Raw genomic sequence first — 25390 nt, 5'->3', positions numbered from 1 at the left:
GACAGCCTGTAAAGTTCGCAAACATCTCAGATGTTCAGGGGTATCCATATATATTTTTGCATTTTAGGGTTGGTGAAAAGCAGTTTTTGGATGGCGTATAACTTTGGCACCACTCAATGAAACTGTATGAATTTTGTGATATTATTCTAGACGTGACCTTGAATGGTTCTACAAAGTTTGGTGCTGTTTTGCCAAAAGGGGACAAAATTAGAGGGGGATCCCAAAATATTTGAAAGGCTTATACATTTGGTGACGTTTCACGAATCTGCACAAAGGTTTGCAAACAGACTTAAAATCCAGATCTGAATGTTTTTGCAAAGTTTGGTGGGAGTTTGTGAAGAGGGGGAAAATTAGTGGGGGGATTTAACATTTTTAGATGGATTATAACTTTGTTGCTGTTTGACAAATGTGCACAAAAGATTTTAGAAAGATTATAGACTCAACCTTGAATTTTTCTGCAAAGTCTGAACAAATATTGTCAACTGAGAGCTAAGTCATATGACTATTTTATGTACATACATTTTGACACTTTTCAAAAAATAAATCATGGATGGATTTGCAGGAAAGTTGTGCAAAGAGCATTGGCAAGGACTTCAAAGGATGGTTTTGCAAATGTGTCTGTGTCTTTTTTTTTTAAGTGTCATAATGTAGGTACACAATATAGTGATATACCATTGGTGACTGAGGTAGAGGCAGTGGCCAGATAATCTGGCTACTGGCCATGACCACAATAGACTGGCAATGGGGTTAAAGTGGACATGGCCACCAGGGACTGGCTATGTGGTGAAGTTTTTGAAAATCGGGATAGGTTTGAAAGGGAACATAAATTCTTCCTGTGGCTAGAATTCTGTCCGTGGCTACAGCCCAAAGTGCTGCACAGGTTTGCATCAACAGATCGCTGTGACTATTGCTTTATAGACCCTGAGACAATGCTAATCAGCAGATAATTACCAAGCACACCAAACCAGGTGTCCACGTGGTCACCAGGCCACCCCTTGAAATCATTATCCACCCTTATTTGCAACTATAGTTGGACAAGATATTGGGAATGGATGCTGGACTCATTTCCACAACCTTGCAGCAATGACTGGCCCACAATCCATATGCCTTAAGAAAGACTCTAAAGAGTCGAAATACAGGTCGGCTGAGTTCTAACAATAAATATAGAATGAAGAAGGGTTTTTAAGACTACTTGATTACAATAACAGTTACTTATTGAATAACCCAGTGCTGAGGTGAAAAGGGCTTGCTCTTCTATTCGAAAGCTGACACTTGAAGAAGGAAGGGCACCTTCACAAAAGAACCCCATCACCAGCCGCAGGGTACTCTGTTGAAAGTACTAAATGAAGCTCATTGATCTGCCAATTCTACCGCCCTGCAATTACTTGATAATCGTGTACTCTGATTTGACTATTGGGGTATGCAGCATGTTCGAAACCTAGCTTTGAACGGGAAGAAATATTTTCCTTGCCGCTACAGCCTGAAGTGCTGTACTGAATGACAACAAACCTACGTGAGGAGCATCAACAAGGACCTGAAAGCATGGTTTTGCAAATCTGTTTTGTGTTTTATTTTTGCAAAGTGTCCAAATGTAAGCACAAAAAATAGTGATATAAGTTTGGTGCATGGATAATGGGCCTGGCCCTCGGCAAAAACAAATGCCTACTCTGGGTTACTTATTGGGGCACGCAGCATTGCTGAAGCTCTACGTTGAAATGGGAAAACGAATTCTGATTGCGGCTGAAAACCGGAGTGCTGGACGGGATTGCAGAAAAGTTGTGCGAGGAGCTTTAGCAAGGACCTGAAAGGATGCTTTTGGAAATATGTCCTGTGTTTTCCTTTTTTGGAAATTGTCGAAACCTAAGTGCAAAAAATAGTGATATTAATGTTCTTCCATGGGCAGAGGTCGTGGCCTTCAGCAAGGACAAATGTCTACTCTGCTATTTGGGTATGCTCTGCTGATAACGACTCAGATAAGTATGCGTTGTAAAAAATATATTTGTTAAAGGAGGTTTATAGTTCTTTCATATATGTTATAAGAGGAATTATTAATTAGTTTTGTACAGTAATGTAACATTATAAAACATTTTCACTTCTAAAAACCTATTCTATTGACAGAAAATACTCTGTTAATGGGACATTACAGTTAAGATGTACCCCACCCTTGGAACTCCTCCACCCCAGCAGTTAGCTAGTGGCCTCCTACCTTGGGATCCCTTGTCACTTCCTTCCTGGGCTCCAATGAGCACTTGTCCATCCATACTGCCCCTTTTATGTATGCACTTATGTCACTGCACAATGCATATGTGCATTTATAGGAGCACTACGTAAAATATTTTGGTATAAGTATGGTAAATGTAGATGCAAAAGATTTGTAGAACATTGTTAAACGGCAGTTGGTGGGTGGAAGTTTAAAATGTTGATAGGCTATATGCAGAGTTTTATTAAGTGATTGGTGGATATATGTGTGAATGGTTTTAAGAATGCAATGAGGGAGTGTTACAAACATAACAGTACAAAGAGTAGAAGGGCTATTTGGTGTGATGGTGTGCATATGCAATCCCGGTTTTCTAATAAGGCGTGGGCTAGACAAGGAAATACAGAGACTGTGGATAGTTATAAACGGCAATGGATTATGATGTTTATTGTATACTAGAGAAAAAGAGAAAATAACAGAAACACATATCCGTCTGAAATTCTTCTCTCTCTAGTATACAATAAACATCATAATCCATTGCCGTTTATAACTATCCACAGTCTCTTGTATATTAGAGAGAGAAGAATTTCTGACGGATATGTGTTTCTGTGCTTTTCTCTTTTTCTCTAGTATACAATTGTCCATTATTTCTATTAGCATAGTAGAAAATGCTAGTGGGAATGTTGGAGAATCTTATTGATTTAAAGTACTTTACTGAAAAATGTAGAGGATGGAGTCTATAAGCTTATTTTTTTAGTTGTATTTTTTAACTGTGAAAGGTGGTTCCTAAAGGAACCTTTTTTTCTGTGTTTTTTTATGTTTTGCAGGAGAGGACAGAAAGTAAGGTGGGGAGGGAAATGAGGGAAGAGCCATCAGCCACACATATGGAGGGGCACGTGGACAGGGGAAGATGTTGCGTGTGTTAAAATCTAAGTGTTTCTCAGGCTCCTTGATTACAGCTTCAAAAGCACTTCGGAATTGCTCTCACCTTTAGAGCGGTGTGTTGCAATATACACAGAGTACTGTTGTTTTTGAAAGATATGGATCAACAGCCTCTTTTATTGCCTGCAATGTTACTGGTGGGATTTTGAGTCCCACAGAAGTAGGCTGTGTGGTTACAGCATTGGTTGAGGAAGATGAGGTAGATGAAGACAGCCGACTACTTCCTAAGAAAGAAACAGCCTTTCTGCGAGTATTGAATTGGTTGGATTTGGGGTGGTGGTGCATGAAGGTGGTCCCATAGGAGTACTGCCCAGCTTGTCCGCTACTGAGTACAACGTTACACTGAGTGCATTTCACTTTGGTAGCTTTAGCCTTTGGTACATTTCCAACAGTGGTAAAGAACTGCCACAGCCATTATTCTCTCTGGGTGATAGAGGTAGGCACTTCCTCTACCTCATCTTCTTGATTGTCTTTTGAAGTATAGCGATTCTTTTGTTGTTTAGGTTCTCCAGCTGGTGGTGGTGGTGGCTCTTGGGGAGGAGGGATGGCAAAAGATGATGCCATTTTGTGTGTGCTGTGTGCTAGATTGTTAATGGATAATGAGTAAGAATAGACATAGGAGCTGTGCAAGGGTATATTTTCAGTTTACAACTTCCTAGATCAGATGGAAATGACTGTTCTTGGAGCATGGACCCATTTGTGAAGTGCACACGCGTTTGCGAACAACTCATCATTCCTTGCGCGAGTGTGTAGTCACGTGACACTGTCGCAAATTTCAGCAAACAAAAAAATGGTGGAAAAAGTTGCAAAAACTATAGAATTGTTAAAAATGATGCTAAAAGGTGGAGAATGGCTGAGTTTTAAAGTGAAACTTTCTAAATTGGAGAACAATGTTGCTATATTGGGGTAAGTATGATATTATTAAGTTGTAGCAAACTAGGCTGCATTGCTAAAAATCCATGAAATTCACTGGAAAAACATTGTTAAAGGGATGTTGTGGTTACAAGTAAAACTGAAACTCCCAGAAATTCGCCAGTTATGGTAAGCTAAGCAACCATAACGTGCACCACCATTGTGCACTGCTAAGAGAAACACCTAGTACATGAAAGATGACATCACAAATGTCATTGATGACATCAATGATAACATCACATACTAAAATGATGTTCATGAACATTCCCTACAAGGGGTAGTGTTTATAATGTTGGTAAAAAGATGTCAGGGGTGATCGGGTGATCCATCATAGATTACTTAATGTATTAAAGAATGTTCTCATCTATAGAAAACATTATATTTGAGTGTTGTTAATACAAGGACCTAATCATTCATACACATAGGCAATGGCTGCAGCATGTACCAAAAAAGTACCATATTTTTAATCTCGTAATTTCCGATAGCAAAATAATAAATGCTACCTTATCAAAGTTTTGCGTACTGTAAAAGGTGGAATAAATAGCTAACAATTTCAAATTTACGACATACTTGTGTTAGTACAGAAAATACATATAAAAACCCAGAATGCATACAATTTAGAGCCACATACAGGGAAACTAAAGTAAAGAAGAAAGAAACAACAGCACCAAAAAATGACAATAACATTAGAGTTGATTATCATATGCAGAAATTAAATGTTTGTTTGAGGCCTGCTTATTGCCCCATGTATGTGCACTTTGAGGTCAAATCAAATTCTATGGAAAGTACTTAAAGAAGATATGAGAAGGTTAATGTATGTATATAGCACCTTTTCAATTTTTTAATTCTCATTGTTAGTAAAAATAAAAACGACCCTAGACATGTCAGTGAACAAAAACAAGTGGTCCAGATATGTCATGGTATCAGTGATGTCATCAATGACATTTGTGATGTCATCTTTCATGTACTGCGTTTTTGTTTTAGCAGTGAACGGTGGTGGTGCAAGTTATGGTGGCTTAGCTTACCATAACTGCCACATTTCTGGGGGTTTTCGGTTTTACTTGTAACCATAACATCCCTTTAACAAAGTTTTTTCATTGAATATTACATCGATATACACAATGTCAATATCAAACCCACATGTTCATAATCTTCATACATCTATTAAACCCATAAGATTTCCCTATTTAAGTCACATAATTTCACAATACATTTATTTATTTATGTTTTTTCATTTATTTCAGTTCTTGTGGGGCGCTACATGCCTGTAGGCCTCAGAGTGCTGCACGAAAGGGAGAAAATAAGAGTGTAACCATGAGCTAGACAAGAGTTCTATTCTGGTAGGTTAAAAAGAAGTGTCTTCACATGTTTCTTAAAGATAGATAGTGATTGAGATGTTTTGATATTCATGGGGAAGGCATTCCATTCACGTGGAGTGTTGAATTCAAAGCTACAAACGCAAAAAATCTTTCAAACAAGATCTCGGCTGATTGAGCAGAAGAGTATTGGAGGAGCCTAAGGCTCTACCAGATGATTCCTTTGTTAATCTATTAATAAGATAGGGTGGTGCGTTAACATTTTGGCATTTGTAGGCGAGAGAGAGAGTTTTGTGTCCGATTCATTCTTTGCTTCACTGGAAGCCATTGAAGTTTTTTTCCTGAAGACGGTGACGTGATCCTGTCTAGCCAAGCCAAAAACTGCCCTGAAGGCCCCATTCTTCACAGTTTGTAGCTGCTTCAGATTCCTTTGTGATGTACCCATTAATAAACTATCAATGAGGATGCCAGTAGAGATCGGTTTGTGAGTGTGAGGTCAGGCCTAATCTGATGTAGAAGTTTAATAACATGTCCACAAGATGAACGAATTTGAGAAACCTGTTTTTTCATTGAGAGGTTAGCATCCAGCATCACTCCCAAGGTTTTCACTGATTTGCTCACTGGGATGGTATTACCCACCACGTCAAAAGATTCATACTGTTGAGAGAGGTTCTTAAATCTAGGGCTGGAGGCCATAATAAGAAACTCCGTTTTGGAGTCATTGAGAGCCAATGAATTAGTTGCCCTCCAGGCTTGGATTTTGATATTGATATGATTCATCCTTCTGGTAGTTGCCTGAGAGTTCAAAGAGGATCTGAGTGTCATCGGCATGATTTGAAAACTGAACACCGAGATCCACAAGGAGGTCAAGAAAAGCACTGATGTAAATATTAAAAAGCAGGGGGAGAGACAAGAACCCTGCGGAACACCACATGTACTTGAAATGGGTTTAGCTTGAGATCTCTCGACTGCCACTCTGGAGGTTCTGGGACCCAAGAAAGACGCAATCCATTTTGCTCCATTTTCAGAACAGTTAGCAATGGTTAGTAGTCTATTGTAAAGAGGGATGTGGTCAATGATATCAAATGCCGCTGAAAGGTCTAATAATAATAACAGCGCATGATGTTTTTTTTCAATGATTTGAATCATGTTAGATTTGAGGTCCAAAAGAGCAGTTTTGGTGTCATAGTGAGCACGAAAACTAGACTGATTTGGATTGAGGAGTGTGTGTTCCTCAGTAAATTTCTGCAGCTGTATGTATGCCACTCTATCTGAAATTTTCAATAGATAGGGGACATTGGTAATGGGTCTATAGTTTTTGGGAATGGAATGGGTCAAGAGAAGCCTTTTTCAGGAGTGGCGTAACCCAGGCCTCTTTCAAAGCAGCAGGAACTATGCCAGACTGGAAGGAGGAATTGATCAGTTTAGTAATTCATGGTAGCAGAACATTCATGGAGTTTTTGAAAATGTCTGGTGGGCATGCGTCCCCGAGACATGGTGTGGATTTCATGTTAATAATAATGTCTTTAATTTCTTATTTGGTGGAGGCACGGAATTCAAATTTAGACGAATTAGCAGGGTAAGTATTACTTTGGCAATTTGTATTAATACAATCTTTATTGTCACGGTTTGGCCAGTTGATTGGCAATGGCTTGACGATGTCCAGCTCTTTTATGAGTAAATTCATCCTGAATTTGTTGGCACCAGACGGAGTCCCTGGAAATAGGTGGCAAAGGGGATATATGGTTTTCAAAGTCTTTAAGAATTTTAAATAGTTCTTTTGAACTAGATTTGGCATTGTCAATACGAGCATTATAAAAGTACTTTTAAGACTCAATTATGACATTTTTATACTCTTGAACAGGTTTTTAGTTTTTTTCCAGGGTGGTTGGACATGGATTTTTCCTCCATTCTCGCTCATGAGTTATTTTCATTTGTCTTGCTTCTGCAATCTTATCAGAGAACCAGGTTTTGTTAATAGTTTCAGCTTTGATGATCTCGTTTTTTTTCTGGGGCCAGAGTATTGATAGTGTCATTAATGGCGATGATAAGGGGCTAAACATCTCTGGCATTTCTCCATCTTCTGAGTGAATATCACCCAATTTAGTGGATACCAATGTAGAGAGAATAGTCAGCGTAACATTTAGTATTTCTACAGGTAACTATAGATCTGGCATTGGTATAGAGTTCTAATGGGGGACTGGGTAATACAATCGTTGTATTGACGAAAGGGTGATCTGACCATGGACAGGCCAGGGTGCCAATAGCAAGTTTTTGAACATTGTGCACCAAAAACCAGTCCAGGGTATGGCCACCTTGATGTTTTGGTACGTTGAGCTACTGGGTATAGCCAATTGCTTCAGAAGCTGGTAAAAGACAAATGGTGGATGCATCTAGCAGGTATTCAGGCCATAGATTAAAGTCATCCATAACAGTCACAGGTGGGTTCGTGGTGATGTTCTTCAATACACTGAGAAGTTGTTCTTCAAAAGATGGAATAGATTGGGGGGTTTATAAAGTATGATTAAAGCAAGAGAAGTAGTGTGATGAGCTTTTAAATTGATCATGAGGTATTCACAACTATCTAAATGATGCAATTTACGGTCACGACAGTTAAGGTTTTTTTTCACTTCAATTGCTACAACCCCAGCCCCAAGATCTTCAAAATTTGCCCTAAAGAGTTTATATCTCGGAGGGACAGCGTTATGTACTGCTATCTGAGTAGAATCTGATAGCCATGTTTCAGAAAGCGCTAACATTTCAGGTTTCTGAGTGCCTATATAGTCTGTGATTTCAAATGCATGCTTAACCAATGATCGCGTATTTAGTAAGAAAATGGAAAAGTGATTGGTAACAGATGTATAAAAAACATTTGCAGGCACAGAACTAGTATTACAATGTATTTTACCCAGCGCTAGTTCACTTGGGAGGGGGGGCTGAGATTGTAAGGTAGGTCCTAAGTCCATTGTGGAAGTCCCTGAGAACAAGTAAACAGCTCGCTAACCTCCGATTACAGCATGGAGGCGAAATTGAGTCAAGAAGATAGAAATACAACAACTAAGGCTCACCTTATGATTCGAAGCAGCGTGAACGTGAAAGGGAAAAGAAAGATCAGCGCACACAAACCGGCATAAATCAGAAATGTATGATTTATGTGTGTATTTAATAAGTGGAACCAAATTGTGTTTAAGGTACATTTTGGAAAGTATTTGCATATTATATGCAGATTATTTCCTATGTATATGTTTTAAACGTGATCTCGTTTTAGTAAGACATACAAATATTTGAAGAGAGATGCATTAAATGAATTGTGTATACTTTTGTAAATTGTGTATATTTTTACAATGTTTTAGGAGGAAAGAATAATACATGTTGTCTTATTTTTGTAATGTTTAAATGCATAGCTTTGCTCAGTAACTAAGGAGATTCAATCTAAGAGTAATGTGTAATGTAGTTATTGTGATCCAACAGAAATAGTTTTTCTGTTATTTTGTGATAGTTTTCTTGTATTTTGGTGTATTATGGCCCAGCATCATATTCATATATATATATATATATTTTTGTACTATACATGTACTAGGGTCTATATGTACTAGTTATGACCAAGCATACCCTGTAGTTCTTCTTGAGTTCTGAATATGACCACAAAGTCCTAATGAAGGGAAATTATTCTAATGTGAAACAAGTGCAGCTGTTTTCCCTAAATTGTTACTGGACCAAATATAATGGTTAACATATAAAAGAACAAAAGTAAATGTGTATATTTCACACATTCTAAATGTCAGTGGGCCTCATTGGGACCCTGGCAGTAGCCGTACCCTTATTAAGGGCACGGCTGCCGCCGGTAATGAAATTTTACCGGGTCCATGGAATGGGCAATTACCGGATCATGCCGGCCTTGGTGGACCCGGTAATCACCCATTCCATGGACCTGGTAAAAATAATTCCCCATTTCCATTTGAGCCCCATAGGGTTCAATCGGAATGGGGAGGGAGCTAACAACGGGCCCTTTATTAATGGGCCCGTTGTTAGCTCCCTGGTCCACTCGCGGGACCCGGAAAGGACGTTTGGTCTGACCAGACGTCCTTTCCGGGTCCCGCGAGGGAACCTCGTAATAGGGCGGAGTGGGTTTAACGGCACCAGCACCATTACCGGTGCCGTTAAACCCATTCTGCCCGCCTCGTAATGAGGCCCAGTGTTTCCCTGTTGGCAGTCAGCATGGAGCAAACATTTTGCCTAAAGTTCCTAATGTTGGATCACAGGCATCATAGCTATGTTGTATGACCATGCATGGGACTCACGCATTAAATGGTGACACCTGAATAGGAAAACCATCAGCAGCTGTCTATGGCGCATTACAGCAGAACATTCTAGTTAAACATGGCAGCTGCTGATCAACTCTAGATAACGCGAGACACAGGAGAAAGGACGAGTCTCGGTTTAGACATGGGTATCCTTCTTTCACCCAGGCCGCTTTTGAGGCTGAGGTCTCCCTTGTTCACACAAGCATCTTCCAGGCATTGCAACAACCTCCTGCTTCGCCCAGGTCCCTAGCAGGCCGAGAACTAGACCTAGGCCTTCGTCCTTTATAACAGCCGTGAGCAGGTTTCTGTAAAGAGCAAGATCTCCCGCCTTTACAGTCATGTCCCAGCAGTCTCTTGGGAATAGCTTTCAATTTCATTCATGTATCTTGCAAGCTCTGGCCCAGGAAAGCCCTTCTAAATTAACAGTTAATCAAGAAGATTGCAGTCAGGGAAAAGACCGACCACCAATGAAGAGCCAAGAAGGTGCAAAGGCCCAACTGGTAACAGGTGTCCTGGGGATGAACTGTAATGGAACGAGGGCATTAAAAACAGCCTGCCCTCATTCTAATGTATTAAAAAAATAGACCATGGTCTTGAGGGTAGCCTAGAGGTTGTAGTTGATGGATCACAGACTGAGTCAATCCTATGTGCAGGGTTGCCGTCAGCAAAAGGGAAGAATGCATCATGGGTAGACGGAAGGATTCTGAAACCATGCAAGTAAGAACCAGATTTCATTGTGAACTATTCCACACAGGGGACCTGCTCCTCTTCCTTAATGCTGACCGTGTAGTTTAGACGCTGGTTCGAGCACTGACCGAATACACCCATGCTTTTGCTAACATATGGCGCCATGCCCCTACCTCCACACTCATTTTAACCATTGCTCTTTCCTTACCTTTCCAAAGCTTCCTTTTCCAAGCACCTTAAGGAAGCTGAAGTCGGATAGCTTCATGCGATCTCGGTTTCCGTTGTTGTCAAACTTGGCTAATGAGTTTGCCATCTTTTCGTCTGCAGCCTTAGAGCCAGGGCCAATCTTTGCTCTCTGCGAAGAAGGAAAGAAGCACATTTCCATTAACAAAGAGTCCTGGGGGATGCTGGCCAAATGCTTCGGAAGCATAAGGTCTCTGATCAAACTGCACCACATAGGGGAGAAAGGCACCACTCTGCAGACAGCCATCCCGCCCTGCTCTGTTCTGGATGGAGCCGTTGAGAACAGCGAGCAGGCGAACTGTGTTACCCTTTACAAATGGGAAAAAAGCCCCCACTTACTAGGCACTGAAACACAAACCACATACTGCTGTATCCTAGCGTACCCCCAAAGTACTCCTAATCCTTGTTCACCAGCAGGCCCTCAGACTTTGTACATGCACACAGCAAACTCAAAAGCTCAGGCCTTGTGCACAATCCAAATAACCCATCTCCTGTCAGTGTGAACCGCAAAACATTGCATCCCTCTGAACTCTGCTGAGAACCCACTGTTTTCATGTGCAGGTCTTCCTTAATGTGCTCCCAGGAACAGCAATGTGTCTGGCTCTGACCAGCACATCCCCTGCCCCACTTTGCCCACAATGGACCCATGCAATGTGTCCCATGGTATCCTGAAGACAGGGGCTTTATGCGGGAAGAGGCCCTGGTTTGTTTTAAATTAGGCCTTGCGACAGGGCTCTACCAGGGCTCCCGATGATGGACAGATCCTATCCCTCCCACCATCCATGCTTCTCTGCCGACATACTGGGTTCTAGGTTAAAAGTTCAAAAACAAAAGGCTCGAATGCCTGTTTTTCGACAGTAAAATGACCGAAAAAAAGGATCGAATTTTAATTTAATTTTTTTTTTTTTAGGGGAGGTTCCCCCTCCAACCCCACGTTTTCTTTTTATAAAAAAGTTTTTTTATATATGCTAAACTAAAAAAAATATAAAAAAATAAAATAAAATAAAAATGTGATCCTTTTTTCGGTCATTTTACTTTCGATCAAAAGGTCATTCGACCCGTTGCATTCGAACATTTGACCGGACACCGACATACTGCTACCGCTGCATGGCATGCAGGGGTCTCCTACCTTTATTTTGCCAAGAGCTACTTGTGCAGTTAATGGCCAATAGGCAGGCATTACTGGCGGGAGCTACTGGGGTGGTGATGTCCATGAGTATGAGAGTTTGTACCAAGTACTGTTTGGGTGGTTTATTTGCTCTTTATATAAAAAAGGCATAACATATGCGTTTACCATGATATAAATATCTCCAGAAATATCTTTATTTCATTCTTTTTTATTAGTAGCTGTCTCCTAAAAATTGTCAAGCATATCAGAATGTAGGAAATCAGTCGGGACATTCAATCTGAAGGCTGGCACTGCGTGCTACCCACCAGTGCTCAGTTATCTGGTGGGGAACGTCAATCAGCAACAGCACGCAGATGCTGTCAGACAGGATCAAAGCTTTGGTTGCAGGCAGTTCATGTCTGAAAAAGGCCAATTCACAGAGAAAGGCAATCACATTGGATAGAGATACCCTCCTTGCCATAGCGTTTGCACATAACTGCCCACCTGACAGGGCAGGCATCAATTCAGGACGGTTTTTAAAATCCCTTACAGCAGACTCAGGAGTTACTGCACTCTTCACAATCTGTAAAATCTTGCGTTTTACATCAAATAATGCGCAACTTTGAAGGATGCTGTTGGGACACTAGCTGAGCCCCACAGGCCCAGTTGCAGCCCCTCCTCTCACTTTGTACACAGCTTTTGACTGTTTGCTTTGCAGGAAGAGGAGAGGGAGGGCGATGTGGAAGAGGCCCAGGGACTTCAGACACCAAAATAAACACACACTGCTCATTTCGATGTCTGATGCGAGGAGCTACTAGGAAGCCTTGTGCGAGCTGAAATTGGCATACGATTTACGGGTTGGAAACCCTGGCCTTAAACACTAATGCATGGTTCATTCAACACAAAAAGAGCCAACTAGAGACATGAAGACACACCACCTTTCTGCCGACTGAAGAGTGCTGCTAAAATGAATTTTGTTTAAACGTCCCTTCCACCTATCTGAGAAAAAGATGTTTGCAATTTCTTTGCAGCAAATGGGAGAGTATATTTTTTCTGCTTTTAGGGGTGAGCTGGAGTAGAGAGAATTGCACCAGAAATGTTCAGTTATGGTGAAGGAAGTGTTGTCGGTCATGTTACACGTATATTGCAGCTGAAGGAAGCCATTCAGTTATCCTTACTGGGATGTGGAACTCTGGCCCACAGTGTACAAGAATATTTCTGCAGCAGGCACTTTAACACACTCGGCTGTAAAGCAGGGTTTTCCATTTATATTAACCCGTTTTTCTTTTCGCTTTCTGCTCTTCGAATATTTTTACTTTGGCAGATTTTCAAAACCTTTTAATATATCGTTATCAAAAAACGTTCTCTTTAATACATTTTTCTCTTTTTTTGCAAGCCAGGTACAATTTGTAATAAATCGAAAACGCAACTTCGTCTGTTAGACCACATCGCTTACAAAGGCTTCTTAGTTATTTTATGCGGCGGCCAATAATTCCTCCTACCTCCAAATATTGCTTTGTGACTCCTTGGGGTCAGCCTGTGTTTCCCGCCCCACATGAAGCATTCTTGAACCTCTTTGTCGCTAAATCTCAGAGAATGCCCAATATGACACCCAAACTTTGGATCCCATATAAGTGTAGTGGCAATTGTAAAATGGGTGATACTTCCGAATATACCGCTAGTTTCAACGCTCGACCAGAATAAGGGTTTAGCAGTCCATTAGTGCAAAAAAGGCCTTCTTAGATGTGAAGGTAATACTGCCATGAAAAGTGGTGCTAGCGGTCATGCCAGAATCACGCAAGTCACAATTCTGCTCATCACCAACACTGTCCTATGGAACTCCATAGTGGGTAATAACCAGGGCAGTTGGTAGAGAATATTGCGCCCAGGGCGAAACACCAGAATAAGCGCCCACCCCCACGTTGCTTCTCTTCTGTTTTCGCCACTCTGCTTTCCTTCTCCAAAACAACCGGATCATTGCAATTTAAATGTGATTTTACTGACTTGTATTTAAAAATCATAAGTAGTCAATGTATACAAAAACCTTACAAACAGGAATTCGTTTTCATTATCCCATGTTTATGTTCATTGTCTAAATCAAGGGCACTCTCTCAAAAGCGTCTATTGCTGCGGTGTAGCCTAATTTTCCAAAATGTCCCACTCCATTAAAAGTGTAGCTTGTATGTTAACATATCCTGACAAAACCTGTCAAATGATGGTAACTCGGACATGTGATTGCAACACTAGGAAAATCATGTGGGTACATGGGCATGTGATTTCAGTACTTACAGTGGCACCAAAGAAAACATTTACACTATGCACAAGCCAAAGCTGTTGGTTTTCTTAATCCTTGTTTTTTACATTTTCCCATACAGTTTTTCCAAAGGAAGTCACCCCCTTAAGCCATTCCCCTCAGTCTCCAACCCTTGCATTTTTCCAACTCCTCGCCCCACTGCTAAAACTGAAAATGCAGCAACAACCATAATGGTAACAATGTTGCTTCTTGTCCCCTACTGATTCAAACTTTTGGTTTTTGCCTCCCAGTTAACCACATAGTTTGGCCTGGTGACTCCATGTCATCTGAACATGTGTTCTCCACTCCACTCCCAATGGATTCTGGGAGTTTTCGTCGTTTTCTTTCAACTGATTGACATACCAGAAAACAATGGTTTTCAAAAGAACCCCCAGTGGTGTTCGGATGAAATGGGGTCACTCTTTGATCTCCCTAAACATCTCACACGCAAGACAATTAGACTAGTCACCTGATAAACGACACATGATTTATTCTAACCATTAATGAATGCCAATTCCTCCCTTCCTCATATGTTAAGCCTTCATTTGGCCATTTCCTTCAGTGTTCCAGTCCTGACTCCACAACCTACTCCTGCAGACAGTCTCTGATTTAGTGTTTAGCCAGCAAAAAATAAAAATAAACTTTACTCCTCCATAAGCCCCTAACCCTTCATTCTGACGTGCCAGTCTTCCAGAGCAGTTACCACACACTCCCAAGGGTGTGGGGTAGTTTTGGGATACTTAGTTTCACAAAGAAATGTAAATGTAGGGGGTGGGAGTCTTCTTTAAAAAAACTATGAGCAATGTAGTTAGCCACTGGCTTCTTCCTGGGGGCAGATGGACCTGGGTAAGGTAGGTTATTGCCCCCTGCCTCTGTCCGTGTAGTGTTGCTGCCTGTTAATGAAAGGCGTGCTTCCCTTCCAGGTGGGAGATTTAACAGGCCGACTCTGCTGCACCCCACTCCTCAATATCTGCCCCGGGCCACGGCCTGGTTTTCCCGCCCCTAGAAACGGCTTTGGCAATATCACAAACGCTAGATTTAGCATGGAATTGCCACCACTCACTGTAATGTTAATTCAGCGAGACATTATTGACACAGCTAATACCCACAGACTTATAACAAGGCCCCTTCTGTTTTGACCTGTCTTCCAAGATGTTTCTTCCGTGACCAAAAACCTTCTACAAATGCACCCTACTATGCTTATCAGCAGACCCTGTACGCCCTTCAGTGTTCCAAAGGAGACTGCACACCTCCTGTCTCTTCCGTCCCTACGGTATATGCAGTGATGATGTTGAAGTTGACACAACTTTTCTTAGAATTTAAAAGCAGTGTTAATGTGCATGTTATATTTGTGAACACAGACTCCAATCTTACAGCCTTATGGCAGTTATGGTCACAAAGCTAAAGAGCATTGATGATGCCACAATCAGTGCTGGCAATGTAAATCATTTATTGGGGGAACTGTGCTCTCTTTGCAGGGGTGGGGCTGTGGGAATAGGGGGGAGGGCCAAGGGGTGTGGCCCCAGCCAGGTTGCACAACACAGTATCTCTTCATAGAATCCAATCCTAGCAATTTGCATAAAAGCAAAGAGCATTGTGGGAACATCATAATGTCCTCAATTTTAAATGTTAAACATGTCTTGTAGTAATTCATTATGGAGCCCTTTTAAGTGAATAATGGACTCTTCTGTTTTGATTAGTCACAATATTCCCCCTAATAAAGACATGTCTGTAAAGTGCAGGGCATATATACTAGTTTGCACAGCTGCAACTCAGTATGTGAGGTGCTGGCAGTTTCTGCCTGCAGTGCAGAGTCTTCAGAAAGCCTGGTACTTGTGTGTACATTTGTCCTGACTAGGACGTTCTCGCCCTCCTTCCTCCCCACTCTCCTCACCTGATGATAGGATATCCAAATCTTCTGGGTCGAAGTTCCTTCAAATGAGGTAATCTTTCTCCTTTTTATGTGGAGGGGGCCTGCCGCAAGAGGAAGCCACATTGACCGCTAGCTATTACAGCAGTCCTGTGGCCTCGTTCCTGCGGGCAGCCAGGAATAAAAAGGGAAAAAGCCGAACGGCAGAAAAAAAACCTTTTTTGGCCGTAGTGTTGTTCCGCTCGAAGGAGATCCAGCAATGGAATGAGGTCCGGAGATGGCAGGAGTAACTGGTAGGTGGGTGAAGGCTCCAGGAGCAGGCAACCTCTGAGGCAGAGGCAGGGCTAACCACAAAGAAGGTGTGGAAAGATAAGAAGCCACCGGAGAGAGCGCCGGAAAAGCGGGAGGCAAAGCAGAATGTGAAGGCAGTGAGGCAATGAGAGTAAGGGAAGGAAAGACGCCAGAAGGGCGTACGAAGAGGAAAGCAGGAGGCGGCTAAAGGAAAAGCTGAAAGAGGAAAACAGCATCTGACCCAAAGGAGAGCGAAGCGCTGATCTAAGGGGGTTGCAACGCAACGGTCCTCCGGAAGTAAACAGAATATATACTTCCAGGCAGCCGTCAGGACGCAACAACTAGACCTGCACAGAATGGAAACTAACCCCGCACTCTTCCGTGACGAAGTCGCCAACGCGGAAGTAAACCACATCCGGCACGGCGGATGACAACATTTCAATGAGCAGACTGCTTTCAAAAGACTCTGCCAAGTCTTCTTAAAGCAGTATGCTCTAGTAGAGTCATGTGCTGGGTCTAGGGCACCTTCTAGCAAGAGATTATTTGCTGGAGCGACCCATTCCCTGCACTGCCAATTCCATGGCCTACCGACAATCATCCAAAGTGGACAGTATCAACCGTTGATTATAGAAAATAACAAGATTATTCCTCAATATGTTAACAAAACTCATTTAAATGCCGGTTTTTCAGAGCATACAGATTGCTTCCTCGGGCGTTCATGAAATTGTTGAAAAATAAGATGCTCCACTGGAAAACTGGAGCTCAGTGAACGGTGTATCTGAACTGAAGCTGCCAACAGCACATCAGAGCTCTCGTGCTCTTCTTCCCAGCTCGGTCCTACTAACAAGCCCCCCACCCTCCTTGCCTTGGAGATCCACCAGAGCGCCAAGAGACCATCTAGGTGGCAACAATGCATAAGAACTTTTAACATAACATAACTTATGTGTAGACTGCCAGTTGCCCAGAAATTTGAAAAAAAACTTTTTTGTGCCAAGGAAATGGGCCCTGTAATGGCGTGAAGCAAACCAGCCCCTCCACTCAAGAGACTCCTCCACGTAAAGGGCTGACCAGAGTAGTGTGTTCTATCTCTGTTGCATGTTTGGCTGATTCCACTGCACCAAAGTCGTCCCAGAATCATCTCAATGGGCTTGCGCTGATGGCAAGACATTTGCAGAGGGCAGAAATGTCTGCCACACACTGGGTCATGTGAAAAGGGTCCAAGCTGAGGGGTACTGATCGGCTCACTGCGAAAAGGCTGAATTCAGGTCTGGGGTAGAGCCAGTCACAAGAGTGACACGATTTTGATTCAGCTATATGCAGGGCCGCAGCCATCCTCAACATTTTGGGGGGCTGGATGTCGTGAGTTGGGCCCATTAACACAAGTGTCTGTCGACCCACCGTCCTCCGAGCCCAGAAGTCAGAATAGCTATTATGCCCACCTTTGGCCCATTAGATGCATCTTTCACCCCAATTCAGGGGATATTTAGCTTCATAAAGAGGTGCTAATCATTGGAGGTGTGAGCAATGTCAAGGCTGAGCCCATCACTTAAGTCGTTGGCTTCATCATTGGGGATATATGGATTTTGACTTTTGTCCTCTGCTACTCACTGTATGTTTGCTGCTGCTGCCACTTTAATTATTGTTTAAACGTAAATAGGCTACTCTCCTGGGTGAGAAATTTGACAGGCCTTTGGAGTAGCAGCTCTTTCCCATTTGAGACCTGAGCTGAGCATCACAGCAGTGTGCTGCCTTCTGCCCACAACCTTCTCAATATGGAGAGGGCAAGCCCTTGCAGGCCAGGGTTTGGTGCCACCACTGTCTACATAGCATGCTCACATAGGAGGTTCATGAAATTTTGATATAAAGAAATGTACATGCCAGTTTTAAAGCTGAAAGGCAGTAATTGCTAGGAGGGTGGGAGAGGGGGATGTCAGCCACAATTATAGCCACTGTGTCCGAATGACAGGCAACGGAAGGGCAATCTTGGCCACACATCAGGCAAATGCCCCAGAAAGGGTAGCCAGGCAGGGGGTGCAGCCAGTAATATGCCAGACTGATTGCAAGAAGGGTCCGTAGGATGAGGCACTTCTACCAATGAAAGTCAGTTGGGCTGAGATGGAGTTTGTCTCATGGTATGCCAATGAAACTGGTACAAAGTTAGTCACATGCCGGACCATTGAATCTGGGGATGTTGGTAGGGCTGCGGCCAAATCAGGCTGGTATGAGCTCCTGAGCGGATGATGTAAAGCCTCCAGAATGTTCCAGCATCTGCCTCTATGGGGGTTTGGGTGGTCAGCGCTGGTAATTGGGATGGATTTTCATAGATCGGGCAAAATATGTCTCCTCGGATAAGGGAAAATTTACACTCTTCAAGGGTTTTAATGTATTTATTAGCGTGCCTGAGATTTGTTGCCGAAGTGGGGATTTAAACACTTGTCCTGGGTATGAAAGTCGAGAGACTTACCCACTTAAATGGCTGGGCCAGAGGCATGTGAATATGCCTACTGAGCAAGCTCTGTAGGTCAAAAAGCTCCTGCTCTCTTGTGTTATTTTACAGGTGTTAGTTCTATATGCTTCTATTTATTTTCGTCCTCCTTGCTTTTATCGCCTTTAAAATATCTAATTTCGTGCCTTTGTTCACTCGATGCCAGTTGTCGTGAAAAATGCTCCCAAGCATGTCCAGTGAAGATTTTTTCGGGTGCTGTGCATCTGAGGATTTGAACATGTGACCATCAGATTGCACCCAGATCTCTTCTGTGGGTGCATGAACCCACTTGCCCCAAATATTCTCTGGATTCCAGCCAAGGAGAGGCACTAAGAGTGTCTTGGTATCAGTAGCTGTGGATGATCTGGCCAGGCTGGTTGATGGAGGGTGAGTGGGGGCCATGATACTGCTTGATCTGTCAGCGGCTTTTGACACTGTTGACCACTACATTCTCCTGTCCCCAGCTGGCCTCTCGGATGCCGTCCAGGCCTGGTTCACCTCCTTTCTGACTGGCAGGGGCAATCACTATCCTTATCTCCTTTTCTTTCTCCTTTCTATATGCTATCTTTTGGTGTTCGTCAGGAATCAGCCTTGTCCCTGATGTTATTTAACATCTACGTCCAGCCCTTGATTAGGCTCATCCGCTCTCACGGCTTCAGGTGCTACTGGTACGCGGAAGACACACAGATCCTGCTCTGTTTTAATCTCAACCAGGCAGAAGTCTTGTCCAGTTTGTGTGAGTGTCTGGGGGCATGAAGGGCTGGAAGAGCAACAACTTGCTTAAAACTAACAGAGATAAGACTCCGGTCCGGTTGGTGGGTGCTACTTCTGATCTAGGATCTTGGTCTCCTTCCTTTTGGCCGGCTGTACTGGGTGATTTTTCTATATCAGTGACCGTTGTGAAAAATCTCAGGGTTTATCTTTCATCTTGGCTCGTCAGATCAGAGCAGTTTGTAAACAAGCCTCTTCTTATTGAAGGTGCTTTGCAGGGTTTTGCCTTTTTTGCCTACCCACCTTCATCCGGCAGTGGTTGCCTCTCTTGGAACCAGTCGCCTAGATTACTGCAATGGTTTTTATCAAGCCCAGCCCATCGATCTGATCCATCGACTTCAGCTGTTGTAAAATCTAGCGGCTCGGGTGGCCACTGCCACTCTTTATGGTTCCCACGTTAGCCCAGCATTGCGAACTCTTCACTGGCTTCCAGTGGAAAAAAGAACAGTCTTTAAATCCTTGTGCATAGTTCACCGGGCCTAGTATGATATGATATTTTATTAACATCGCGCTCATACACAAGTGTTTCAGAGCGCAACCAAGCAAAGAGAGGGGAACAAGGGAGAACAAAAACAACAATCTTACTAGGCCCAGTGACATTAAGAAGGCGCAAGTGCATGGAAAAGGGAAAAGGGGGAAAGTGTGTGGAAGGGTGAGAAGTGGAAAGTGCAGAACAGAGGAGAGAACAGAATAAATAATAAGTACAATAAATAAATAAGTGAGGTAGGCGTTGACTTTCTCCAGAAGAAGTTTTTGCCATACATTCCAGGCAGGGCTCTCCGCTCTAGCAATGATTGTTCGGTTGTGGTTCCCAAGTTTTGTCTGTGTAGGGTGGGAGGCCGGGTGTTCTCAGTCGCTGCTAGTAAGCTCTGGAATCATTTTCCAGCTAGCTTGAGACATATCAAAAACCACCCGCAATGTCATAGCCACCTCATAAGTGTTATTGTAAGGGTTGTTATTGGTATCACTATGTGCTATCCTGGCGCCAAGATGCCTGTGCATAGCTCTCAACCATTTGTGTCACAAAGGCGGGTGAAAACACCAATTTTATTTTTGGAGGGTGAGAGGCCCATTGAAATGAATGGGCATGCAGGAGGCTTGGCGGGTGAGTCAGCTGTTTAGAAGGCGGGTGACACCCGCCAAAAGCGTGTGAGTTGAGAGCTATTCCTGTGGAAGTACGTACGCGCTGCAAATGCATCTAACATAACAATATTTTGAAGAAAAATCTTGCTGTGACCAAAGCAGACCAGCATCTCTACGTCCCCTCTTGCCTTGTAATCAAAGCTTCAGCAACCCTCTAATGTGCTCAACTTGAATATGTGAGCTATCTGAAAATGTATTCCAGTTTAATTTCCCATATCTCCCTCTCGGGGACGCGCCATATTGTGACGTGTGCGCAGAGCGCAGCGTGGCGTGAAATCCCATTAACCCGCGCGGTGCGCTTCCTCCGGACTGCTGCTCGCGCCTCCTGCAGATACGAGGTGCGCGCGCTCCCTATATCTCGCAGCCGCCGCCCGGCGTAATTGGTTATTTCGAGGCCATTCCCGTGGTATGCGCTGCACGCCCACGTATATCTCCCCCCCCCCACGCCCTCACCCCCCAGCCCTTTCTTCAAGGGCACCTGCGACACCCACTCGCACTGGAAAGCAAGGCTTGCCCTGAAAACGGCGATAACGCGGGAGCCGAAGCCGCCAGCCAGCGCCAGGCTAATCACGGGCGCAAAGCCTCGGAAGGAAGGACGCCCGCAACCGAGGCCCGGGCACTTATCGCCTTCTCAGATCTCGCTAGGATTTGTGCTCCCAGCAGAGCCACTTGCCGGCACACGGCGGGTGGATAGAAATAAGCGTACTGGATAAGGCCTAAAGTCACATTGCATCACTGATCATGTACCACCTTGTACACCAAGGGAGGGGCCGAATGCACAAACTGCAACGTGATCCCGGCTGAGCCAGGCCCAGCGAACACGAACAGTTGCATTCCCAGGGATGGGCGACGGACTCAGTGATTGAGCGCCGCAGCACACGCGGTGGATGAGCATCCTCGAGAGCAGGGGTGGACTGGCCTATGGGGAACTCTGCAGATTTCCCTGTAGGCCTCTCCACCCTGGGCCTCTTTTCTGTGGTATTTCCAAATGTTCCCATAGGATAAGGACTGGGCTTGCGGCTGGAAATGTGTAATATGGGGCAACTTTGAAAATGATCTCCAGGGCCTCTCTTGGTTCCCAGTCCACCCTTACTGGAGGGCCCCCTTTTGGGATTGCGAAGTGAACGGACTAGGGGATGGTCAACAGGAGCGCTTTGTTGTGCTGGGGTTCCTGGACTTATCGGAGGTTGAGTGCCTTCCGTGGGGAGCCCTGGAGCTGATTCTATGGGGTCTACTGGGTTCTACGTCGAAATATTGAAAAAATAACACTGAGGCTCGAAACAACGATTTTTTTAGGTCGAATTCCTTGCACCCCCGCCACACCCCCATCCTTTTTTAATACCCTCACCCAACCTTTTTTTTTAAAGTTACACAAATTCGGCCCAAAAAAACTCGTTTCCTGCCTCGCTGTTTTTGTATTTTTTTTTAAAGCAATACCAATTCGACGTCGTCTCGTTTTGGCCTCCTAGGACCTAGTTCCCCGAAGTTCTCGCTGCCAGTTATCTGGACGCATTCTTTGTTCTTGTGAATGTGGTTCATTGGGGCTCATTTTGTAATCTCGCCACCATTACAGGCGTTACACATTAACATTTTCCACTTTACAGAACAGTTTCTACATTTCTGCAGGCGGAGCAGAGGCATGGAACGGTAGATAGGTCCACGCCTTGCACCTCTGCTCCACCAGCCACAATATTTGGGTTCACAGCAATGTGTCATTTTCGTGCTGGCATTAGGCCAATGGACCCGAATGGAACCTGCCTGTCGTCTGCCCTTGCTAAAAGCAGGCAATTGTAAGTGCCTCCCGCCATCGTCCATTTTGGATGGCATTTGCGCTTTTTGTGATATGCAATAAAAAAAAATGGGTTAACCCGGAGCTGCCAGATCGCAAAGAACAAAACTGCACAGCGGGGTTATTTTTGCACAAAAGTGCAAACTGAGCTGGTCCCCTCCGAGCAATTTTCGCTTTTTGTAAAATGAGTCACTGTGTTGACCTTGATCCATATCAACCGGTGTCACAAAATATTGATGGCTGCACGTCGAAAAAATGTTTTCTGGTGGGAGGGCTTCTGCAAAACGTTTAGAACATAGTAATTCCCAGACCGCTGTAATACCGACTATTCTCTGCTGCACTTCCTATTTTTGAGTATATGATTTTGCGCATGCATTCCACCACCTCTTCTTTTTTGTAACTTAATATGTCCTCTTAGCCGTTGTTCCAACAGCATAGTTTAAAATCAGTAACGCCATTTTCCATTTCGTTTACCAAATGACGCCAGTTTTGTGCGAAAGAAAAGAAACATCAAAATGAAAACAGCTATGGATATTTTTATATTTCACGGTATTTGTTTCAATATTTGTGTGTGTGCTCAAGATCATGACTGGGTAGCAGGGCCCTTTGGCGAGCAGATTTTCAGGCGTAGCATTTACCTGCTCCCCCAGAGGCCTGCTCCAGCATCCCTTTCCAATCTCATGGCAGACCCTTGCTTCCATCCCGTCTCTGCATAGATGCATCTTGGACACCTGAGGACAATTAAGCTTCCTTGCGCGTCATCAAATTCGAGATAGGACCTCCCCCTTTCATGTTATGCTGGTAGGCCCTTCTGCTCCTGCCTGGTTCTGGAACCGATATGCTGCAAATTTTGGGCAGGGGACTTAGAGGACGCCTACGAACGGTGATCAGGACCGGGTGGATCAAGCTTCAAGCTGTCTACAATCAGCAAGCGTCAGAGGGACACAGCATGGCCCAGAGCTCTAAAACTTGTAGGACAGGACAAACAGCAAGGCAGGAAAGTGGAATGCAGAGGATTTGTATAAAGTTAGGAAGGGCGGTCCTCATGGTGTGTGGCACTTCCGGAGCCAAGCCCGGGCCCTAGGGCTTCGGCGCGCATCACCATCGTGCCACCGTTCCTATTGCCGGAAATTGGCGACAGCTGTGGCTGAAATGGAACACCCAGAATGCCATCAGAGGAGACTGAATTGCAGATATAAAATACCCTGCAGTCCCAAATGCACCCGAGGTGCCCATTCAGCTTGCTGATGGACAACCAATGAAAGGAACAACTCTTCGCATCATTTTTTTGGCGATAGTCTGCCTCCCTGTGTGAGAGAGGGTATGCCCATACGTGGGCTCCTTGATCGCTGCGCCAAAGGGAACCAAGCTGTATTACACTGATGAGGCCCAACAAAGCCGAAACATGTCTGGGTTGCTTGTGTTTTCATGAAGAGGGGACAGGGCCTAGCGGTTTGGGCTGAACTGCTCCCTATTGGTGGCAGCAGCTGAGTGATTTGCATACGGGTTGTCCCTTTTGCAATGGAACAGATGGGCTAAAAAAAAAGGCCGTGGAAGTTTGCTGATTGCAATGCCAGTGATTAAGAGTAAATCATCCCCTCTCCCACCACCCATTACATTTTTGGTTACAGGTGTAGTTGGATGTCCTCAGCATATTAGTGGATTCAAATAGTACAGCTTACGCTATTGTGTATCCTGCTTACAACCATATATGCCCCCGACTGCGTCTGCTGAGCTCGATTTTGCTGAGAGGCGGTAAGTATAGAAAGAAAATGTCTCGCACATATCCCTGGTAAAAGTTAATATTTGTAGCCATAGGTTTATTAATGGATGGCAGGCAACATGGATGCCCAGAAACTGCAAAGCACATGGCAAAATAGAGATATAACCATGAAATAATTGAGGAGCTATGATGAGATTTGTGAAGAGCCAAAAAGAAAAATAAGGAGTGATACAACTGGAGTGTTGATAAGGTTTTTCAAGAGTGAAGCACGTTTCGACCTCTACACAAGCCAACTTCAGCGAGGATATATTTACACCTACAATTGCATACATATAAAACAAAGAAGGCACCACATACTGTATAACATGGGTTCTTTGTTATTGTGTAACTGGTTGGATTTGTATATTGGGAAAAAATGGATAACCACTATGAAACTTCAATAGTGGAAATTCAATTTACAAAAGAAAAAAACACTTTCAGTAAGGTTCTTTGTGATGGATTAGTCCTTCCTCCCACAAATTTCTCATCTCAGAGATGCATTCTCCAACATTTGCCTTGCTTCTGCGACAAGGGCATGCCCTGTGGTTCTGCATCGGCTCTGCTCTGGGTTGACACACATGACTCAGACGTGACCTCATGGGTGGTAAATATGGGGCAGTCTGTACCTCATTACTTCAGTTCCACCACAGTGTTTACCACACAGCTGCTGGGGAACCGTAGCACTTCAAGCGGTTACAAACTCTTCACAAGAGGGGAAGGTTGGCAGGGCAAGGAAGTGCCTGTGACAACAAGGGCTAATCAGTCCAAAAGAACAGCAATAGTGAATGGAAGCCATTTTTTCTTTGAATGGATTCCTTGCTCCCACAGATTCCTTATCTTAGAAAAACTGCCAGAAAAGTACAGAACCTAAAGGGAGGAGAACGAGGAACTATCACCTACAACAGGGAAATGTACAATGAGGCACAACAAACAAACATTCCAACCCAACAAGAAGTCCAGACAGTAATGCTTATTGAACTTGTGCAAAGAAGCCCAAGTAGCCCCATGGCAAATGTCTGCACCAAGGACAGCTGGTGGGGTCATCAACCACTGGTAGGTAAAACTGGCCCTAAGGCCTTCAGTCACAACCGTTCTGAAATGCAAAGAACAATCCGACTGGAAAGGATCTTATTGGTTATAGCGGAAGGAAGGAAGGAAGGAAGGAAGGAAGGAAGGAAGGAAGGAAGGAAGGAAGGAAGGAAGGAAGGAAGGAAGGAAGGAAGGAAGGAAGGAAGGAAGGAAGGAAGAAAGGAGGGAGGGAGAAAGGGAGGGAGGAA

The 25390-nt window shown here is 43.8% G+C and overlaps 1 protein-coding gene across 1 annotated transcript in view; it reads right to left on the bottom strand.

The window, feature by feature from the left end:
• Window positions 1-25390, bottom strand: part of PRKCB (protein kinase C beta) — a 1331636-nt gene that overhangs the window by 321987 nt on the left and 984259 nt on the right. The window contains exon 9 of the mRNA XM_069647368.1: window positions 10567-10713. Coding sequence (XP_069503469.1) covers window positions 10567-10713 — 147 coding nt within the window. The remainder of the gene's footprint in view (window positions 1-10566; window positions 10714-25390) is intronic.

The sequence above is a fragment of the Ambystoma mexicanum genome, chromosome 2q, assembly GCF_040938575.1.
Source record: "Ambystoma mexicanum isolate Mex_15411 chromosome 2q, UKY_AmexF1_1, whole genome shotgun sequence".
Taxonomy (NCBI): domain Eukaryota; kingdom Metazoa; phylum Chordata; class Amphibia; order Caudata; family Ambystomatidae; genus Ambystoma; species Ambystoma mexicanum.
The sequence above is the reverse complement of the archived record's forward strand: the minus strand, read 5'-3'. Positions and strand labels throughout refer to the sequence as shown.